The sequence below is a fragment of the Vespa mandarinia genome, chromosome 6 (assembly GCF_050613455.1).
Source record: "Vespa mandarinia isolate Hongniang chromosome 6, ASM5061345v1, whole genome shotgun sequence".
NCBI classification, from domain to species: domain Eukaryota; kingdom Metazoa; phylum Arthropoda; class Insecta; order Hymenoptera; family Vespidae; genus Vespa; species Vespa mandarinia.
In genome coordinates, this window is record NC_140815.1 from 921,346 (window position 1) to 940,137 (window position 18,792).

Here is an 18,792-nt window from a genome sequence, read left to right on the forward strand (position 1 = left end):
GTCGTAAGCGACGAAAATCGGGAAGGATAAAGAATCTTTAGTAAATATCTCAGGACGACTGGAGTCACTCAAATGTTTATACGGATTTTCGAAATTTTTCGAAAACCATTCTCGACGAAACGGCAATACCAACGCTAATATCAGCAGAGAAAAGAAAAACAACAGCAATAACATCAAGAGCGAACGTTTCTTTTTCCTTAATTTTTATATAAAGGAAAAAGGCGATGCGATTGGATTTATCGTTCGAGAGCATATTAGAGATCCTTGTCAGCTCATCGAAAATTTTTCAAAGGGACGCGCTACGACGGATAATAACGACAACGACGACGACGACGACGACGACGACGACGACGAGGACGATGTGCTATCGCGAGGGATAAGAACTAAAGAGAGGCGCGATAGATCGTCGCGACGCCTTCTTTAGACGAGAGATCTTGAGTCGGCCGATGTCGTCAGATATTCTTGCTTGTTGGGCCGCGCCAAACTTTTAAATGGTGCACTCCTCCAAAGGGTTTAGTCGTAGTGAAGCATTAGGTACACATAGAAAGTGTCCAAGAAAGTCGCGTAGACCTTAGAACGTAAGACTTTTGCTTATTTTCGCGTATCATAAATAAAGAGAGAAATACAGAGATAGATAGATAGATAGATAGAGAGAGAGAGAGAGAGAGAGAAAGGGGGAGGAAAGAGAGGGAGAGAGAAAGAAACAGACAGAATCAATCAGGATCAGTCAAAAAACGATATGCGAAGAACGACAAGTGTCCTTGACTTGAAAGAGTAAAATTATTCCGATTCTTTAAGAAAGAGAAAATAGAATAAGAAAATTGAAAAAGATCAAGATCGATACTCAGCAGATTGACGGAGAGTCGGCGAATCGTAAAGAGGTGGGATCGCGAAGCTCGATCGTGCGTGTGCCTTGCGTGTATTTGAAGGGAGCGCGAATGGCCGAGAAAACGAGCAGGGTGTACCCGATTACGGCGGTCCAACGTGACGGTCAGATCGATCCCAAAGCACCGGCACCGGATCGTTGGTAATGGGGGGTTTAGGCGAGGATGCCTTCTTCTCGTCGTCGTCATCGTCATCGTCGTCGTCGTCACCGTCGTTACACACTGTTGTCGCATTATCGTTGCGTCCGTGTTTTTGTCGTCGTCGCCGTCATCATCGCAGCCTCGCCTTGCAGCTGTCTAACCCAAGGAAAGCTCTCACCGCGGATAGGCACCTTTTTGGATCCTTTCTCCTTACGGTCTTCGTCCTTCTTTTTCGTAGCAGCGAGGAAAAGAAGACTGCTAAAACGGAGAGAAAGAGAATCAGTAGCATCGATAGTAGCGATAGTAGGGGAAGCGAGACAATTCGTAGTCATAGAATCTTTGCCTCGGAGAGAAAAAAGAAGGAAGGAGATAGGGTGCTCCTTGGATCGGCCGTTCGAGAGGGAGAGGAAAAGAGAGGAAAGTGGAGGAGGTGGTGGGGGAGGAGGAGGTGACTCGCCGCCGAAATGCACCAGGTGCCGTACGGAGTGGGACTCACCTCGAACGAAGGTCGAATCGCCAAGTTCGGAGAGGAGAGCCAATATTGCCGGCAATGGCACCATCAACGACAACGGTATCAACAAGAACACCAACATCAGCAGCAGCAGCAACAACAATCTCGTTGCCAGCCTCGTCAACGAGACAAAGGTGACAACGCCGACATCTGCGAACGATCGAGTCGAGTTTTCGAATATGCCGAAAGAAGAGACGAAAGTACACGACGCCTACACGTGCGATCGCCTAAACTGTTCTCCAGATATGGAGGCGGACTCCTGATACCTTCCAATTTGCTTCTTATTGGACTGTTTCTCTGTTACCTGACTTTACCACCCGTCCAACCGAGACAGAATCATCATCAGACTTGTCCCGGCTGTCCTCATCAGCAGCAGCAACATCAGCACCTTCATGAAATCCATCGAGGTGGGAGCAAGCATGGAACTGCGCCGAGTCCTGACGACCTCAGATTGGAAGCCATCAAACATCAGATATTAACGAAATTGGGCTTAAGAACACGGCCTGACGTGAACAGAACCTTGGCTGCTGTTCCGAGACATCTCGCTTTGGAGACTCTATACCGAGCTGAAGCTCAAGCATCGCCGCAGTATCCAGAGAGGACGCGTAACGATCACGGGGCCGAATATTCAGGTGAATTTCTTTATGGTGGCGACGAATACTCGTACAAGAATCTTGATCAGCAAAACGAGGAGACGACAACGGATGGTAATTCAAGGACCACCACGCCCTATCAGGGATACGGTGATTACGATACTAGACCGGGGCACGAACCTCAGGAGGAGATGGATGATTTTTACGCAAGAACATCGGAGATTATTACTTTTGCCGAACCCGGTACGTATATCATCTATCCTCTTCTCATTAGCAACAATTTTTCTCTTTCAATGTTAATCCACTCTAACGTAAATTATAAGATTTCAAACTATAGTCGAATAACGACTTGAAAAATCTTTGAAAAGATATAATAACTAATCATTAGAATTTCTATGAAATACTTAAATTACATTACATGGGTATGATTATCTAACAGGTGAAGATGGTACTTTACGGCCGCTTGATTTTACCTTTTTTACTTTTCATTAATTAACAGAGAAAGGATCAATGATGAAAGCTAACTCTTTTCCATTTCTCGATATTAATAGCTACGAATATTAATAGCTACGTACTTGTTCTCGAACAATTTTGAGTAGCGTTGAATTTTTTTACTTATTGATATTATATTGCTTTTGATCTGATAGAAAAGCTCGCTCTCTCTTTCTTTCTCTCTCTCTCTCTTTCTCTCTCTCTCTCTCTCTCTCTCTTTGTCTCTCTATATTCCTCTATATTCCATCTATCTCTATATTTCTCTTTCTCTTTTTTTCTCTGAGTTGTCCAAAGATACGATTAATTTAAAAAGTTTGAATATTATTTCTGCTTGAAATCAAAGAGATCGTTCGAAGGAAGAAAATAAAAGATATTCGATAATAATCGAAATCAGATTAAACGTCGACACCTCTCTATTTGGAGAGGCAAGTAGTGACTGTCGGAGTTGTTCGAATACATGCGTGGCCACACGCTTGGAGCCACGTGGCCCGCGGTTGTCGATGTCGCGGCAGCAGTCTATAGTTCGCTAACTCTAAGTATAACAATAAGGGTAATAGAACCCCAAGGTAGAGACGTTAATGTTACTTGTGCCAATAGTGCTGGGACGGTGCGGGCCACTACGGCCTGGTCTTGTCTTCTCGCGCCGGCGCCGAGTTGAGCGTTAGGCGCTCAAATTAATCAACCACTCGCGTTTCACCTTTTTTTTTCCTTTTTTCGTACCTCCTTCTCAAATCCAAATACTTCCATGTCTTCATTTTATATCACCTCTTTATCGCCATCCGCTGAAAATCCAAAAGGCTATTTTAGAAGGTTTATAATCATTTTGCTCTCTTTCATCAAATCAAATCATTAAATTAATTTTCCTACTTCGATATATTTTTACGATAATATAATGCATATATTCGTTTAATTACATATGTTATATAATTTATAACGATAGAATTTTATTATTTTTTATTTTGAATGATTTATTATTCTATAATTAATTCGACATGTATAGCGAATTCTACTTACATCAAACACTTTGATATTTCCTTCCGATCGAATTGCGACTTTGATAAAAAGCGTTCCCGTGAAATAACTCGCAGGTGTCAGGGAAAAGAAGAGTTAAGCGTGATTTAATATGAGACGAATTTGTGGTCGTTGGCTCCGCGGATTCCCCTTCCCTTTGTACATCACCGATGCGTTTACGTGTGTGTTACTTTAACGTTAATGTCGGTCTCTCACTATAGAACACACGGGGAACAACGGAACACGTCATTCTTTTTGAAGAAACTAAAGAAACTACGAGTCGGCTTCGCTTCACCAACATCGACGTGCATCGGCCGTTAGTTGTGGGCGGGGAAGGGGGTGTGTAGAGGGTTGCGTGGGTTCAGAGGTGGTTGGAAGAGGAACACTGAAAGGAGGTGCCCGGGAAAAAACTTTTCGTTCCATATAACCGCGTTTTTTTCTTTTTTATATATATATATACATACACATGGAAAAGACAAAAATTCCACGAACTCTCGCTTGGGAAAGCGAGCCGTCCATCGAGTTTTCTATTACGTCCGACATGGTTCAAACACCGCTCGAAATGTCACGTTGGATGATAGGAATAAAGGAAACATGGTTCGAGGGAGTATTTCGCTCAACAATCATTAAGATTTTACATTGTTATTCATTTATTACACGCTCTGTGTTCTCCTTTCCCTCTTTCTTCTTTTCTTCCTCTTCTTCCTTCTCGTCCTCCTCTCCCTCCTCCTTCAAAACACCGACCAGCTCGATAATATTGACATTCGATCGTCCAATAGTTTATTTCCTCTTTGTTACGCCTATGATAGTGGTACGTGGCGATATTGGGCCAACGGCGACTCCTGATAATGTATTCCCACCATCGCTTTTGTCCTTTAATTACGAAACTTCAAAGCTACTCCTCCTCTTCGCTTTTGTGCTTTGTTCAAAGAGAGAAAGAGAGAGAGAGAGAGAGAGAGAAAAATAGAGAGAGAAAGAAGAAAAGAGAGAGAGAGAAAAAGAAAAGAGAGAGAGAAAGAAAAGAGAGAGAGAAAGAAAAAAGAGAGAGAAAGAAAGAAGAAGAGAGAGAGAAAGAAGAAGAGAGAGAGAGAGAAAGAAGAAGAGAGAGAGAGAGAAAGAAAGAAGAGAGAGAGAGAGAAAGAAAGAAAAAGAGAGAGAGAAAGAAAAAGAGAGAGAGAAAGAAGAAGAGAGAGAAAAAGAAGAAAAGAGAGAGAGAAAAGAAGAGAGAGAGCGAGAGAAAGAGAGAGAAAGAAGAAGAGAGAGAGAGCGAGAGAGAGAGGGAGAGAAAGAAAGAAGAGAGAGAGAGAGAAAGAAAGAAGAGAGAAAGAGAGAGAGAAAGAAGAAGTGAGAGAGAGAGAGAGAAAGAAGTGAGAGAGAGAGAGAAAGAAGAAGTGAGAGAGAGAGAGAGAAGAAGAGGGAGAGAAAGAGAGAAATATGATTTTCCTTTAGAGATAATTTTTTTAAGTCTACCCCTCGGTAATAATAGAGCAAAGAAAAATGTCGATCTCAATAACAATGGACGGTTTCAAGACTTTCCTTAAATTTCTCATGAAATTAATTTCTTCCTTTTCGATTGCTTCGAACCACTCTTCTTCATGTATGAAGATAAAAGGAAGAGTAATACAATAATATATTCTATCTTGTTTTTCTTTCTTTCTTTCTCTCTCTCTCTCTCTCTCTCTCTCTCTCTCTCTCTCTCCTTCTTTATCTTTATCTTTATCTTCTTTCCCTAATATAAATTGTGACTGGAGGAAGAAAGAAAAACGAAAGAGAAAAAATGCGAAATGTATTCCGAGCTAAATTTTCGGATGGATAGAAAAGAAAGCACAATTGGTCTCGGTCGATTGTGATCGTTTCTTACCGTAAAAGTTTTCGTCCTTGGAAAAATGAAAGTTCCAATTCACTCGATGGCGACAGACCCTTCAACGGCATTAGCAAATCGTTCAGCTGGCTCGCATCTAGATATACATATACGTATACGGAGAGCCGTCGCGTCGATTATTGATTTTTCTCTTATTCCGTATCCATAAATCGCGTTGGTAAGAATCGTCCTTCTCTCGGAGCTTTTATTATATTTCACCTATCGTGACACGCGATTTAAATCAAACATTTCTACGTAACACCGATAAACCTCTTTTATATCCTTAACTCGAACAACCTATGTGGAACGATTGAGGATTTTCACATTTTCAAACATTTTTACTATCTCTCTCTATTTCTCTCTCCTTATATATCCCTCTATCTCTCTCTATTTTTCTCTCTCTTTCTTTTTATCGAGCATCAAGAATGCGAAAGAAATTTAATGAAATACAAATCTCGCGAATCATTAACATATTGTAATTAATAATTTTAATTCGTTTTTATGCGATATTCTTATGCTTTCGTTTAATTATTATTATTAGAGCAATCGTTCTAAAAGTGTAAAACAACAATATCAAACAGATCTAATAATGACGATTAATAAATTTCATTACAATCCTTTGTGTATCCTGACGCAACGTGGAATTAATAATTACTGATAATTCGAACTGTATCGGTATATTTCGTTCAATTAATACTTCGCAATATATTTGACTTTTTACAATAAAACGTAATAAAATTAATCGTTAAAAGCTAATACATCTGGTTTTACATAGAGATAACATCTCGTAAGGTCATTAAAATTTTTTTTATCGATCGTCGAATATGTCTTCTTGTCATTAATGAGACAGGAAAAGAGAGAGAGAGAGAGAGATGAAAGAGAGAGAGAGAGATGAAAGAGAGAGAGAGAGAGAGAGAGAGAGAAATGAAAGAGAGAGAGAGAGAGATGAAAAAGAGAGAGAGAGAGAAAGAGAGATGAAAGAGAGAGAGAGAGAGATGAAAAAGAGAGAGAGAGAGAAAGAGAGAGAGAGAGAAAGAGAGATGAAAGAGAGAGAGAGAGAGATGAAAGAGAAATAAAGAGAAAAGTAAGATAATGCAGGTGAAGAAACATAGAAATGCGAATTGCGTGCCATAGGAATATACTTATAATCACTCTTTCCTTTAAACGATGTTGTGCTCTAATTGCATGCGCAAGAGAAACGCAAATTACATCACCGGCCTGATGCGTGTCATTAATAACGATGTTTATTTGATGATATTACAAGATGCCATAATTCGTCAGAGAAAGAAAATACTAAACGATTTTACGAGATTTTACCTCTCTCTCTCTCTCTCTCTCTCTCTCTTTCTCCCTCTCTAAGAAACACGATTACGATCACTATATCGCAGAAGGTAAAAGATTAGATACATCACTCGATCACAAGAGGGAGAAGAGTAAATACATATATAAATAAAATTATTATTTTTCAATCCTATAAATGGTTCTCGTTCTCGTCAATGTTAATGAAAAATCATATTACATATTTATTATCGATCGCTATCGTTTATTTCCTTGTCCATTCGTCTCTTATCACATTACTATAATACATTTAATAATCCGGATCAACATCTATCGACGGCTTGATACGTTCACGTTGCCCGATGTTATTCGATTAACGAGGAACACTGCGATGTATGCATTCTTTCTAGAGAGACTCCGAGTTATACAGGGTATCGAACGGATTAAAGAGAGACAGAAAGAGAAGAGAAAGAGACAAGAGAAAAAGAGAGTAGGAAAGAGAAAGGGGAGAAAAAGCAATAGTGTAAGAGAAAGAGAGAGAGAAAAGCATGAAAGAACGGATAAGTTAATTTCATTATCAAAGAGAAAGAGATGGAGAGAGAAAGAGAAAGAGAGAAAGAAAATGAAAAAGAAAGATTGAATAACCGTGAGTAAAGACGAAGAAGGAGCACGTTGGCGTTGATATATCATAGGACCTCTGCCGGTAAAGCACCGAGCTAGAGTGAATAAACGGTATTTAAAAAGTTACCTGACGAGACACTCGACCACCAACGGTTACGACGAGCCAACGGTACTTACAATCGATATAAACTACCATATCCAACATCGCAAACTCGCGTGCAGGTTAGCGCGCGCGCACAGGTGCCAAAGAGAGAAAGAAAGAATAAGAGAGAATGAGAGTAAGAGAGAGAATGACAGTAAGAGAGAGAGAGAGAGAGAGGGGGAGAGAGAAAACACATCAAGCGTATTTTCTGTCGTTCCTTGTCAATTCGTTAAATCGTAAGAGATTTGGAAGTCGTGCAAAAACAATGTCTGCGTTATTCTTGCCACTCTTTCTCGGCCATTTGCAAAACATCATAAGAATTTATGCATCTTCCGTTAAGCTAGGGGGTATTGTTATGTTGTCTGAGGAGACAATTTTTATAACGCTATGAAGAAAGAAAGAAAGGAACAGAGAATACAAATATATCTTTTATCAATTGCGATGTCAAATAATAGTGTTAACTGGAGATTATTTTTAGTCGTGTATGTTTCTTTTTTTATTTTTTTGGTAAATGTTCGTTCAATAATTACGTAGAAATTAATCAAAAAGGTGCAATTACTAGTAATGAGTGAAGAAAATTAATAAAAATAAGAAAATAGATAAACCAGTTATGAACAGTAAATAATAGTCTTATTTTTCGTAAATTAAATATAAAAATATGAAATAAATTAATATAATCATCTAATTATCACAATTTATTTCAAGTATCATAATAAACGAATTCTTATATATCTTTCTTTAAAAAAATTAGCAAGAACATCAATCGTATATATTGATCACCCGTCATTTTTTATTTCATTGTAAATAAAATCGATAATATTTTAAGATTGATAAAAAAGAGACCACTTTGAATCAGAACATCAACCAGATTTGAATCAGAATAGAAATATTAAGTATCGACTCGAGAAAGAATCCAAACTAAATTCAACGCCGATTCTGAAGTTTGTTATAATAATAATAATAATAATAATAATAATAATAAAAATAATAAGAGAAGAATGTTAACTCGTTCGTGTTATTTAATTTATTTATACGTAAATGCACGCAAGAGCGCACCATACAAGTTTATTAAATTTACGACGGATTTTTTTTTAGTTAGTCCGATTTATGTGGCGATCAAGTTAAAGATGATGTTAATTTCAGAAAGAAGATTGGAAAATTGGAGAAGAAAAAACGAGAGAGAGAGAGAGAGAGAGAGAGAGAGAGAGAGAGAGAGAGAAAGGAAGGGGGAAAGAGAGAAAGAGAGAAGAGGGAAATTCGTTTGTGTAGTATTGCCAGCGATAAATCTCGAATCGGTCGCATTGTAAAAGACCGGACGAAAGGATGCGTCACCTTGACCACTATATCGTATCGCACATCGAAATCACAAATTTAGCAAGTCGCCAGAGTCTGTAATTTGAGTCTGGGATATATCTCGATTTCTCACGATAGTTATGCTTGTCCATTTGCTTTGCATCTTTTTTTCTCCATGCCGTTCCCTCTTTTAGACTAGCATCTCTCTCTCTTTTTCTCTCTCTCTCTCCCTCTCTTTCTTTCTCTCTCTCTTTCTTTCTCTTTCTTTCTCCTTTCGTCTATTTCTATCGACGACAACGACAACGACAACGACGTCGACGACGATGGCGCCCATTCCAACGGCATTGCCGAACGATGCCGATGCCGACGCCGTAAGCCTGCAGTCATAATTTTGGCGGTTTATTGTGCCTCGAGTTTTTCATGTTCAAGAGGAAACCATTACTCCTGACAGCGAATTGCGCAAGAGAAGTGCATTATCAGTCGCGCCTGGAGACAGACGACCAACTACTCTTCTCCGCATGCTAGTACGCTGGCTTGTACATCCAAACAGCGTTCACCATCTCGACTTGCCAAGAATCATCTGACTCGATTAATTAGTTGAGTCTGTGCGCAAAGCTAATCCGTCTAACTCATTACAACTTCTTCATCCTCGATTTTGATAATATCGAATATTAGTAAACAATTCATTTTATTTATTCTTTGATTTTTATTTTTATTAATTTTGAATTAAATCGAGATAGAAAAATTCGGATGAATAGAGAAGAAATGCAATTTTTATCGAATTTTGACTTTATCAAATTTTGAAATTAAAAGAAGTATTATTTTAATCGACATTTGTTCTATTTCAATCTTTAATCCAAAAATAATATGCGTTATTACAATCCATATAACGAACTTTTAACAAACACCGTAAGAGTGTATAACCGTAGCATAACCACTATGACAAGTGAAATACATTTCAGTATATGAACATCATAATTATTCTCACAAATAGTAACATTAACATCGTTGAAAATCAGTCTTATACATGCTTTTTCCATCTCATAACACTTCGATAGTTCCAATAAATAGTTTCAACTAAATCGTCTTATGAATCATTTAAATGACAATTTGAAATATTGAGTACGTATCACTTCACTTGTATATCGCCAAAGTGGATAGCACGTATCGATATCGAAATTAAACAATTCTCGCTAGTCTTGTATAGAAACGACGAATCTATAAGCGTGAAATACTAAAATGAGAGGATCGATTAATATCAAATCGAAGATAATTATCGTCCAAGATTGAATATCTTGCGAGAAAGACAGACCCGATGGAGATAGTGACGATAGGAAGAGAACGAGATAGAGATAAATAGAGAGAGAAGAATGGGGAGGAACAGACAGACGAATGGACGAACGGACAGACAGACAGACAGAGACAGAGACGGAGAGAAAAAAGAACCACCAATGGATCACGGAGAGACGATTAAATTTTTAATTATCTCGTTTCTAGCATCATTTTAGTATTCCAGTTTGTCCATTTAATGAAGTAGCCACAGATACGCAGAGTTGCCGTAAACGTCGCCAATGCTGGCTATAATGGCGCGAGGAAGAGAAAGGGAGGAGTCGGGAAGTGGCTGGAAGGGGAGAGGGAAAAGCTATGAAGAATTGGAAATGAAGTTTTACAAGTGCGATTCATAACTTCGGAAAATGAAATACCGAATGAAGTACTCATTCTTTTTGCATTACATGAATGACCAGAAAATTTCCTTGTCCTCGTTGCGCGTTAAAACTTCATTAATGCATTAAGATTGTTCATTTTATCGATTACGCTTTTCTCACTGGCATGTGTACGATGGATTGTTGGCTCTGCATAATGTGGCAATTTTCTTATAACTTGCGTTCTTTTCTTTTTTTCATTTAATCATTACGATGTTGCTTATATGCCGAACGATATCGTTCCAAGCAATAATTCATAATAATCGTTAAGTGCACACTCTAAAACTGAGTCATTTTTTCGAATTTTCTACGACAATGCATATTGTAAAATTTCATTGTATGCATCTGCGTATACATAAGAGAAAGAGGAAGAAAGAAAGAGACAGATAGATAGAGATAGATTGATAGATAGATAAATAGATAGATTGATAGATAGATAGATAGATAGATTGATAGATAGATAGATAGATAGATATATAGATAGATAGATAGATAAGGAACACAGCAGATAGGGCAGATCGAAGGGTGGCTTGATAGATTACACAAGGCAAGCCACCTCTTCTACCCTTAACAAAAGTTATGATTGATCCTTCAGCAGTTCTTTGCTTCTAGCCTTGCAAGTATGTTTGCACGTGGAAAAGAGAAAAAGAGATAGATAGAGCAGAGAGACAGAGAGCAAGAGAAAGAGAGGGAGAGAGAATAGGAGACAAAAAAAATCACATTTGAGTCTTTGCGGTTATGCCTTCTCCATGAACTCTTCCCCTTTCTCTCTCTCTCTCTCTCTCTCTCTCTTGCTGTTTGTCTTTTTCTCTCTGCTCCTTTCTTTATCTTTCTCTCTGACCGATTGTAATACTAGATTTTATAAATGATATAATTAAATTATGTCATTTTTTTGTGCTTTCAATTTATTTTGCTTAATTTATATTTACGTTTCTAATTAAATTATTTCAAGGTAGTTTTTTAATTTACGAGACATTTAGTTCATTTCCGAAAAAAAAAAATAAAAGAAATATTTTTATTCCATCTCAAGGAACGTAAGAATATTTTTGGGTGCATATTCTACGTATATATCCGGAAGACTATTATATCGCAATTTCGCCACGATCGATGCCTTTAGGCGGATCGTTCTTTCGCGGTGTGACTCTAACGATAACGATCGTCTTATGAATATAGCTTCTACGCTATGTTACTATGATGCTTTCACGATCCATTCATAAAAGGCTTTTATGGATTATACACGTATACATGTATCTATTGGGTCATCCCATAAATAATAAGATATTTTCCATTTTCGCAGGAAACAACAAATCATCATGGCAAAATAGTTACAACAAAAAAAAAACACCCAGATAGATAATGTAAATGCTACTACATAAAATTTACTTTCTTCTTAGGATTTGAATGAAATTATACCGATTCTTAAACAAAAAAGAATTGTCAACTTTTTAGCAAAGAAGTGGTCCTTGCAAGGGGGAGGGCACAAGAACTTATGTAGGAGACATTTCATTTTAAGATTTTCTTTTAGAATTATTTATTGAAATTTAAAGAAATCGAAAAGACATGACTTTTGTAATTTGTTCGATCTTTGATGAGGAATCTTATAGTATTTGAAAAATTCCTTTTGTTCGTTTCTTTCTCTTTTTCTTTTGTTTCTATGATAAATTCGTTAATATTATTCTTTTCCTATTAATGGAATACTATAAAAAAGATTTTGAAATTCAAGGATATAAATAACGTTGTTCCCTTATAAACGTTCATCGTTTACAGAAGAAAGAATGAAAAAAGGAGATAGATAGATAGATAGTTAGATAAACAAAGAGAGAGAGAGAAAGAGAGAGAGAGAGTGACAGACAGACAGACAAACAGAGAAAGAGAGTCCTGTCATAGAGGCCAGCCATTATGCGTCCTCGACGACTGTTCTTTTTTAAAAGGACTTGGCGGTGACTCTTCTCAACGCGATTCTTTATGAAAACTTGAGCGCCTGTGGCTCATAACTCGCGGCTTGTAGCGAACAGAAATTCTTTTCTACCCTTCTCTCTTTCTTTTTCTCTTTCTTTCCTCTTTTCTCCAACCCAACCATTGCCACCACCAGCAATCCCGTTTATTTCTTACCGATGTAAGAATTGGCTCTCGAGAACTCCTTCCGACCGTTCTCCGTTTTAACATCGAAAGAACGCCGTTGCTTTCTTGTGAGTTTCCATTATCGCATCTTCCTCAATCGCGAATTAATCCTGGACGTTTAGGGAACGAACGTTAAATGTTCTTTTTCGTATATATTTTCTTTTTTTTTATTTTTTCTTGTTTTTTTATTTGTTTTTTCTTCTTTTTTTGCACATAACAGAAAATAAATTATAAATAAATATCGATATAGTTACGTATTATATTCTTGCTTAGGGTTATATCGACAATAAAAAGATTTTTCTAATCCACCAAGATGCAGTCGATCTAACATAAATTTCATTGGTCATTAACTCGGTGCTATAAACTTTCGTATTCTGAGAGAATTGTCGATGATCTGTGACTTAGAAAACATTTGAAAAGCTTAGGAACTAATTACTTAGGACTCCATTGTATCTTGATGAAAATAATGATGACGTTCATAAGAATCTTAATTCTAATCTCTCAAATGTGTTACGAGCGATATATCAGTGTACATAACTACTTACGTTGCTCGTGAACTATTTTGGTTAACGGCGATGAATAAGTTTAAGATCTCGCTCATACTCCTCTATCTCTTAGTCTCTTCTAACTAAATGCTTTTAACGATAATAGAGTACTCAAGGTCATCTTGCGTGAAGGGTTACGAAATAAAGGACGTCCTGGTGTCTCCGTTTGCTCGCTTTTTTACATCCCAAAGAAACTGTCGGAAACCTCGTCACGAATCAATAAACAATATAAACCAATAAGAAGGTTTGGTTAGGTACAATTTCAAACAATAATTTCTACAAATTGATAAATTGTATTTATAAGAAAAAAGTGTTAATAGAATTGTGGATAGTAAAGTTTAATTTTGTTAATTTTGAATACAGATATGGTTTTAATATCGATAAATTCTCGAGTTAATAAAAGATTCATTATTATATTGTAGAAAATCAGGAAACATTTGGAAAAGTCAATTATGATTTTCGAAATTGATTTTCAAATTTAACTTGGAATAAATTTGTAAATTTTGTTCTCTTTTTATCTCGAGTATCAAAGGATTCTGCTGATCCACGTGCATGGATGTTAAGTATTGAAAAGTCTTAGAAGGTCACGACATCGAGGCTGACGAACCAGGACAAGATGAACTAGTTGAAGACAGTTTCGAGCGGGGCGCAGGGTCGAACTCCTTCATCCTGGACACTCAAGAAACCTTTAGCAAATCGATTACGTATACTCTTCTAAGAAGGAAATAATCCCAACGACGATGATTACAAATAAATTGTTTAATACTAAACGGATTAAAGTATCTCGTTTCGAGAATAAACAACCCTCCGTGAGTCTGTGAACACCCCATTAAAATAGAAATTCACTTCTAATTCGATAGCAATATTTTTAATGAAGTAATAGAATATATTGTCAAAAGTGATCAACATAGTTATCTCATCAAAAGAAAAGTCAGTTTTATTTTCTTCGTTCTTCTATGTGAAAACGAAAAATAAAATAGATCTGATAGAGTTCAACATAAAAAAATCCAATAAGAAAGCACGAACAAGTTATGTTACGATCTACTCCCCTCGCTTGATTAAAAATCAACCCCTCATTGCGTAACGGTCATATTCAATTGTTGCGACGTTGCCGAGCAAAAAGATAATCATGAATAACGCTGCTTCAGAATAAGGAATTAGGTGGTTGTGCAGGTAGCGAATTTTCTCTCTCTCTCTCTCTCTCTTTCTCTCTCTCTCTCTCTCTCTCTCTCTCTCTCTCTCTTTCATAAAAGTGATATAAGCATTTTATCCAAAAAAGAAGGAGATAAAGAGAGAAATAAAAAGATCGAGACGTACTTTAGTTGGCAAATTCAGTTCGGTTCGCATAGGACGAAAATACATTCTATCAGATAGCGACGTGTAGATAGTAAAAAAAAAAGAGAAAGAGAGAAAGAGGGGGAAAAGAGAGAAAGAGAGAGAGAGAGAGAGAGAGAGAGAGAGAAAGAGAGAGAGAGAGAGAGAGAGAGAGAGAGAAAGAGAGAGAGAGGAAGGACGAAAGGTCTTTTCCCTTTTGATATTGGGCGAGAATGGTCGACGAATTGGAGAGTTAACGCTTTGGAGGATTCGTCTCCTTGTGCCGAAATCGATGCATACCGCGAATGGCGATAGGAGGATCGAGTTCGTTCAACCTGAGGGAATCCCAGGGACAAGCCGGTCAGACACGGCGCGCAGGGGTTAAGACTCGACCTTCTAGGCGGTGGCAAGAAGGGAGGCTCTCCCCTCTCTGCTTCCCTCTCTTTCTCTCTCCTACTCTTTTATCTGTCTCTGTCTGTCTGTCTGTCTGTCTCTCTCTTTCTCTCTCTCCCTCTCTATCTCTCTCACTCTTTCTCTTTCTCTTTCTCTTCCTCTCTATCTCGCTCGCTCGTTCCGGGCATCAACGGGACTGGGAGGCTGACGGCGGAGGTTCGAGATGGGGGTGGAACGGTTCGAGATGGGCTTGGAGTGGGGCAGGGTCGAACTCATGGACGAACGAGCCGACGGATAGGACGGCTGGCGCCTGTAGTCAGATCGATGCACGTGGCTCCAGCTGGGCGCCGCTCTTGGTACATCTCCTACACCCCCTTTATTCCCTCTTGACTCTCCCATTTCGAAGCGCGTCGTACCCGTTCTCTCTCTCTCTCTCTCTCTCTCCCTCTTTCTCCCCGTTTCCCTCCTTCTCGTTATCTCTCTTCCTCCTATCCAAGTATCGCTGCCGCCACCCCGACTATCCCCGTTATCCTCAGCCTCATCCTCTTCATCCCTTACGTATCTTGCTACGCGCGTACACGTACACTCTACTATTCCGTACAACGTTACATACACGTATACGTTGTATACTATTGTATTCTCTCTCTCTCTCCCTCTCTCTCTCTCTCTCTCTCTCTCTCTCTCTCTCTCTCTCTCTCTCTCTCTCTCTCTCTCTCTCTCCCCGAAGAAACCGTCTCAAAGATCCACAGATCGTACCACGACTTGTCGCGGCCATTTATGTACGTTGCGCATCGAACTAGCACGTCACCGCGATGCGACTCACTCTGTCTATTCTTTTTCCCTCACTCAATCTCCAATCCTATTCTCGTGTCTCGTACTATCCGAGAATCCTAACGATTCTGTTCTTTTTTCTTTTCTTTTTTTCGGATTCTTATACGGATAGAAAACGTAATCATCGTCCCGCGATGAGACACTTAACTCACTGAATAACTATTTCCTTCGTTAGAACAAATCGTTTTTGTGTATTTATGTTATCGAATCCATAAATGGTAAACTATGATCCTCTGTCGTAATAATCAAAAGGTATCATTAAATGTTTATCCTAATTAGAAAAATCCATAACTTCAATGTCTTTGACATTTCAACTCACGTCTGTCTATTGTCTGTTGTCTATTGTATGAACTCAAACACAATACATTAATAAAAAGCAAAAATTAGACTTCAACGAATGTATCGTTTAAATGTATAGTAATACTTCTTATTAATAACAATGATAATTAACAATAACAATTTGACAGTTATAACTATAATCTGTAAGGAGAACACATCCGATTAGAAGGATATCGAAACAAACAAAAAATGAACATGTCAAACAAGTTTTTCTTTTTATGCAATTGTCCTATTGATTTTTACCACAACGATAGTCTCAAATTTGTATTAAATTCTATATATTTGCGATTGTATAAGACTCGATGATTCGAATTCGTATAGTATAGAAATGAATTCGCATTTAAAAACTATCAACGCTATCCTAACTAATCTGATTGCTGCACTCGTGTATATGCTTTATTTTACATGATGCATGTCACACATCGCGCGTGTACATGACGACCACGTGGCGATAGATCTCGATCAGGGTTACCAACCGGGTATATCTGACCCTCTTATTTGACTAAGCGTATTACGGTCAATCGTCTCGGTCCTATGAACTACGTCTTTGAGCTGAGAGACTGGATACGAAGAAATATGTCGTCTTTGTGAGTTCATATCAATGTACTACTTTGTCTTGAACACGCGTCAGTCAACATATCGCCCTCTAATTGGATTTGTACACCCTCTTGCAAATCTCGAACGTATATACACCCTTCCTCGAGTGTGTAGTCTATGTGGAAGGATTAGGAAAATTCGCTGTCTGTCTTCAACGAGTAACTTGTAATAACTTTAAACGGATTTATCGATGAGACCTTATCTTGCATAATATAACATCCTTCTTTTTCATTTCTCCTCTTCGAATCCTATTTTCTTAATTACTAATACATTGTTTTCGAACCATCTTACATTCACCAAGGTAGTTGGTATTTGAATTCTTGGTGTTAACAGAAGAGAGCGTTGGAAGATGGGATGAAAATGATTAAAAATTTAAGGAGCATACAATATTGTCTTCGATTGGTTATTTATGAAAATTATTTTAATGAAAGGTCTTGCAGAATTAATACGATATAAATTCGATTTTTTTTCGATATATACATATACATACACACACACACACACAGGCATATCTCGAATATATGTATGTGCGCGTACGTACAATTAGTTGTATTAGTTAGGTTAAAAATTTTAATCGTACACAAAACGGAAAAGATAATAATACTAAATATATACATAGATCTTACAAAGAAAAAGAATATACAAATTAAGAAAGCATAAATTATTTAATCTCAGATTTTAATTACTTTATAGTCTGTACTTTCATTTAGTAATTATTGTGTACAACCTATGTGGTATGTAGTATATAGTTCATTAGTAACGATCGAAAAATCTAGGTTCGATTGAAAAGCTTCGATTGGCTTATTCGGAGTAGTATTTTTCATTCTTCAAGCGTAAACACAAGGACAAGGTAGAGCAGTTTAAAAGTTCACGGTTATTCGATCGACTTGAACAAAGCAGTATCAATTAGCATGTATGACGTTAACGTCATACAAATTAGATTGTGTTGATCATAGATCGTTTTTCTGCTTCCTTCACTTCACTTGTAACACACTATTAGCATCAACTTATCATCAAAAGCAACGCGTGCGGTTATTGTCGATCCTAACACGCGAAAAATCGAAATCGTGCGTGAGTTGTGACGATTACGTCATTATCATACGAACAGTTCTATGAAATTGACAAGATTCCGCAATAATCGGAAGTGTAAATGCAACATTAATTAACATTAAATACCATCACGATATCTAATGCTAAGGCTGATAGAAATCTATATAAATTATAAGAAGAACTCGATCAGTACTTTTTACCAGTCTCCATTTGATTCTTCCACCGAAATCTAATCCTTGCTTCAGGTGTTGATTTGATTGAAGAAAAATAACAGTTAGATTAAATCAAATAAATTATTTTTGTAACGACTTAGGTATGTAGTAACAAAAACGTTACGAATTATTTCTTAATATTATTTTATCCGTGAAAAACCTTTTCTGATTGAATCAATGTAAGATACTTTTTATAAAATCTTCTTTATCGAAAATATTAACACACGAAGAAAATGATAATACGAAAATGAACATCGTATTACAAAGTAGAATAAACCGTGAGAAAAGATTATCTCGAAAATTGAAAAAGGAAATCGTATAATCAGATTATTCTCGAAAGAAGAAAAGTATACGAAAAGAATACGAAACTACTGATGAACAGAAAAGAAATAGAAAGGAACGAAAAAACGAAATTTTCTGACCTATATTTCATGGCATGTATTTCCAATCGCAGATAAAAAAATCTTCGTCTTTTTTTTGTAATATTTATCTAACTATCTAAGCAATAGAGAAATCTACTTCTTCTCTAAATGCATTTTAGATAATAGAGAATTCTATTTCTTCTCTAAATGCATTTTAACCAATAAAGATCTATTTTCTCTCTATCGCTTAGAATATTTTAGATCGTATCGCAAGAATATGATGCTATAATTTTACTTCTAACAATGTTATTTATTGTACATTCATTCGCGATTTGGCCCAAAGCCGAACCGATTCAGTGATTCTAAAATGTTGAAGTGTTTAAAACAATGTTCACGAAAAGTAAAAAAATAAAAATATAAAAAAAGAAGAAAAGAAAAATTCCAATGAAATCCTGCGAATTGAGATATCAGACTGAAAGTCCATTTTTTCAATTCTCT

The 18,792-nt window shown here is 37.2% G+C and overlaps 1 protein-coding gene across 1 annotated transcript in view; it reads left to right on the forward strand.

Moving 5' to 3' along the window:
* Positions 1–1,489: 1,489 nt before the first annotated feature.
* Actbeta (inhibin subunit beta) overlaps positions 1,490–18,792 on the forward strand; it is a 34,800-nt gene continuing 17,497 nt past the window's right edge. The window contains exon 1 of the mRNA XM_085657669.1: positions 1,490–2,372. Within this exon, the coding sequence (XP_085513795.1) occupies positions 1,490–2,372 (883 nt within the window). The remainder of the gene's footprint in view (positions 2,373–18,792) is intronic.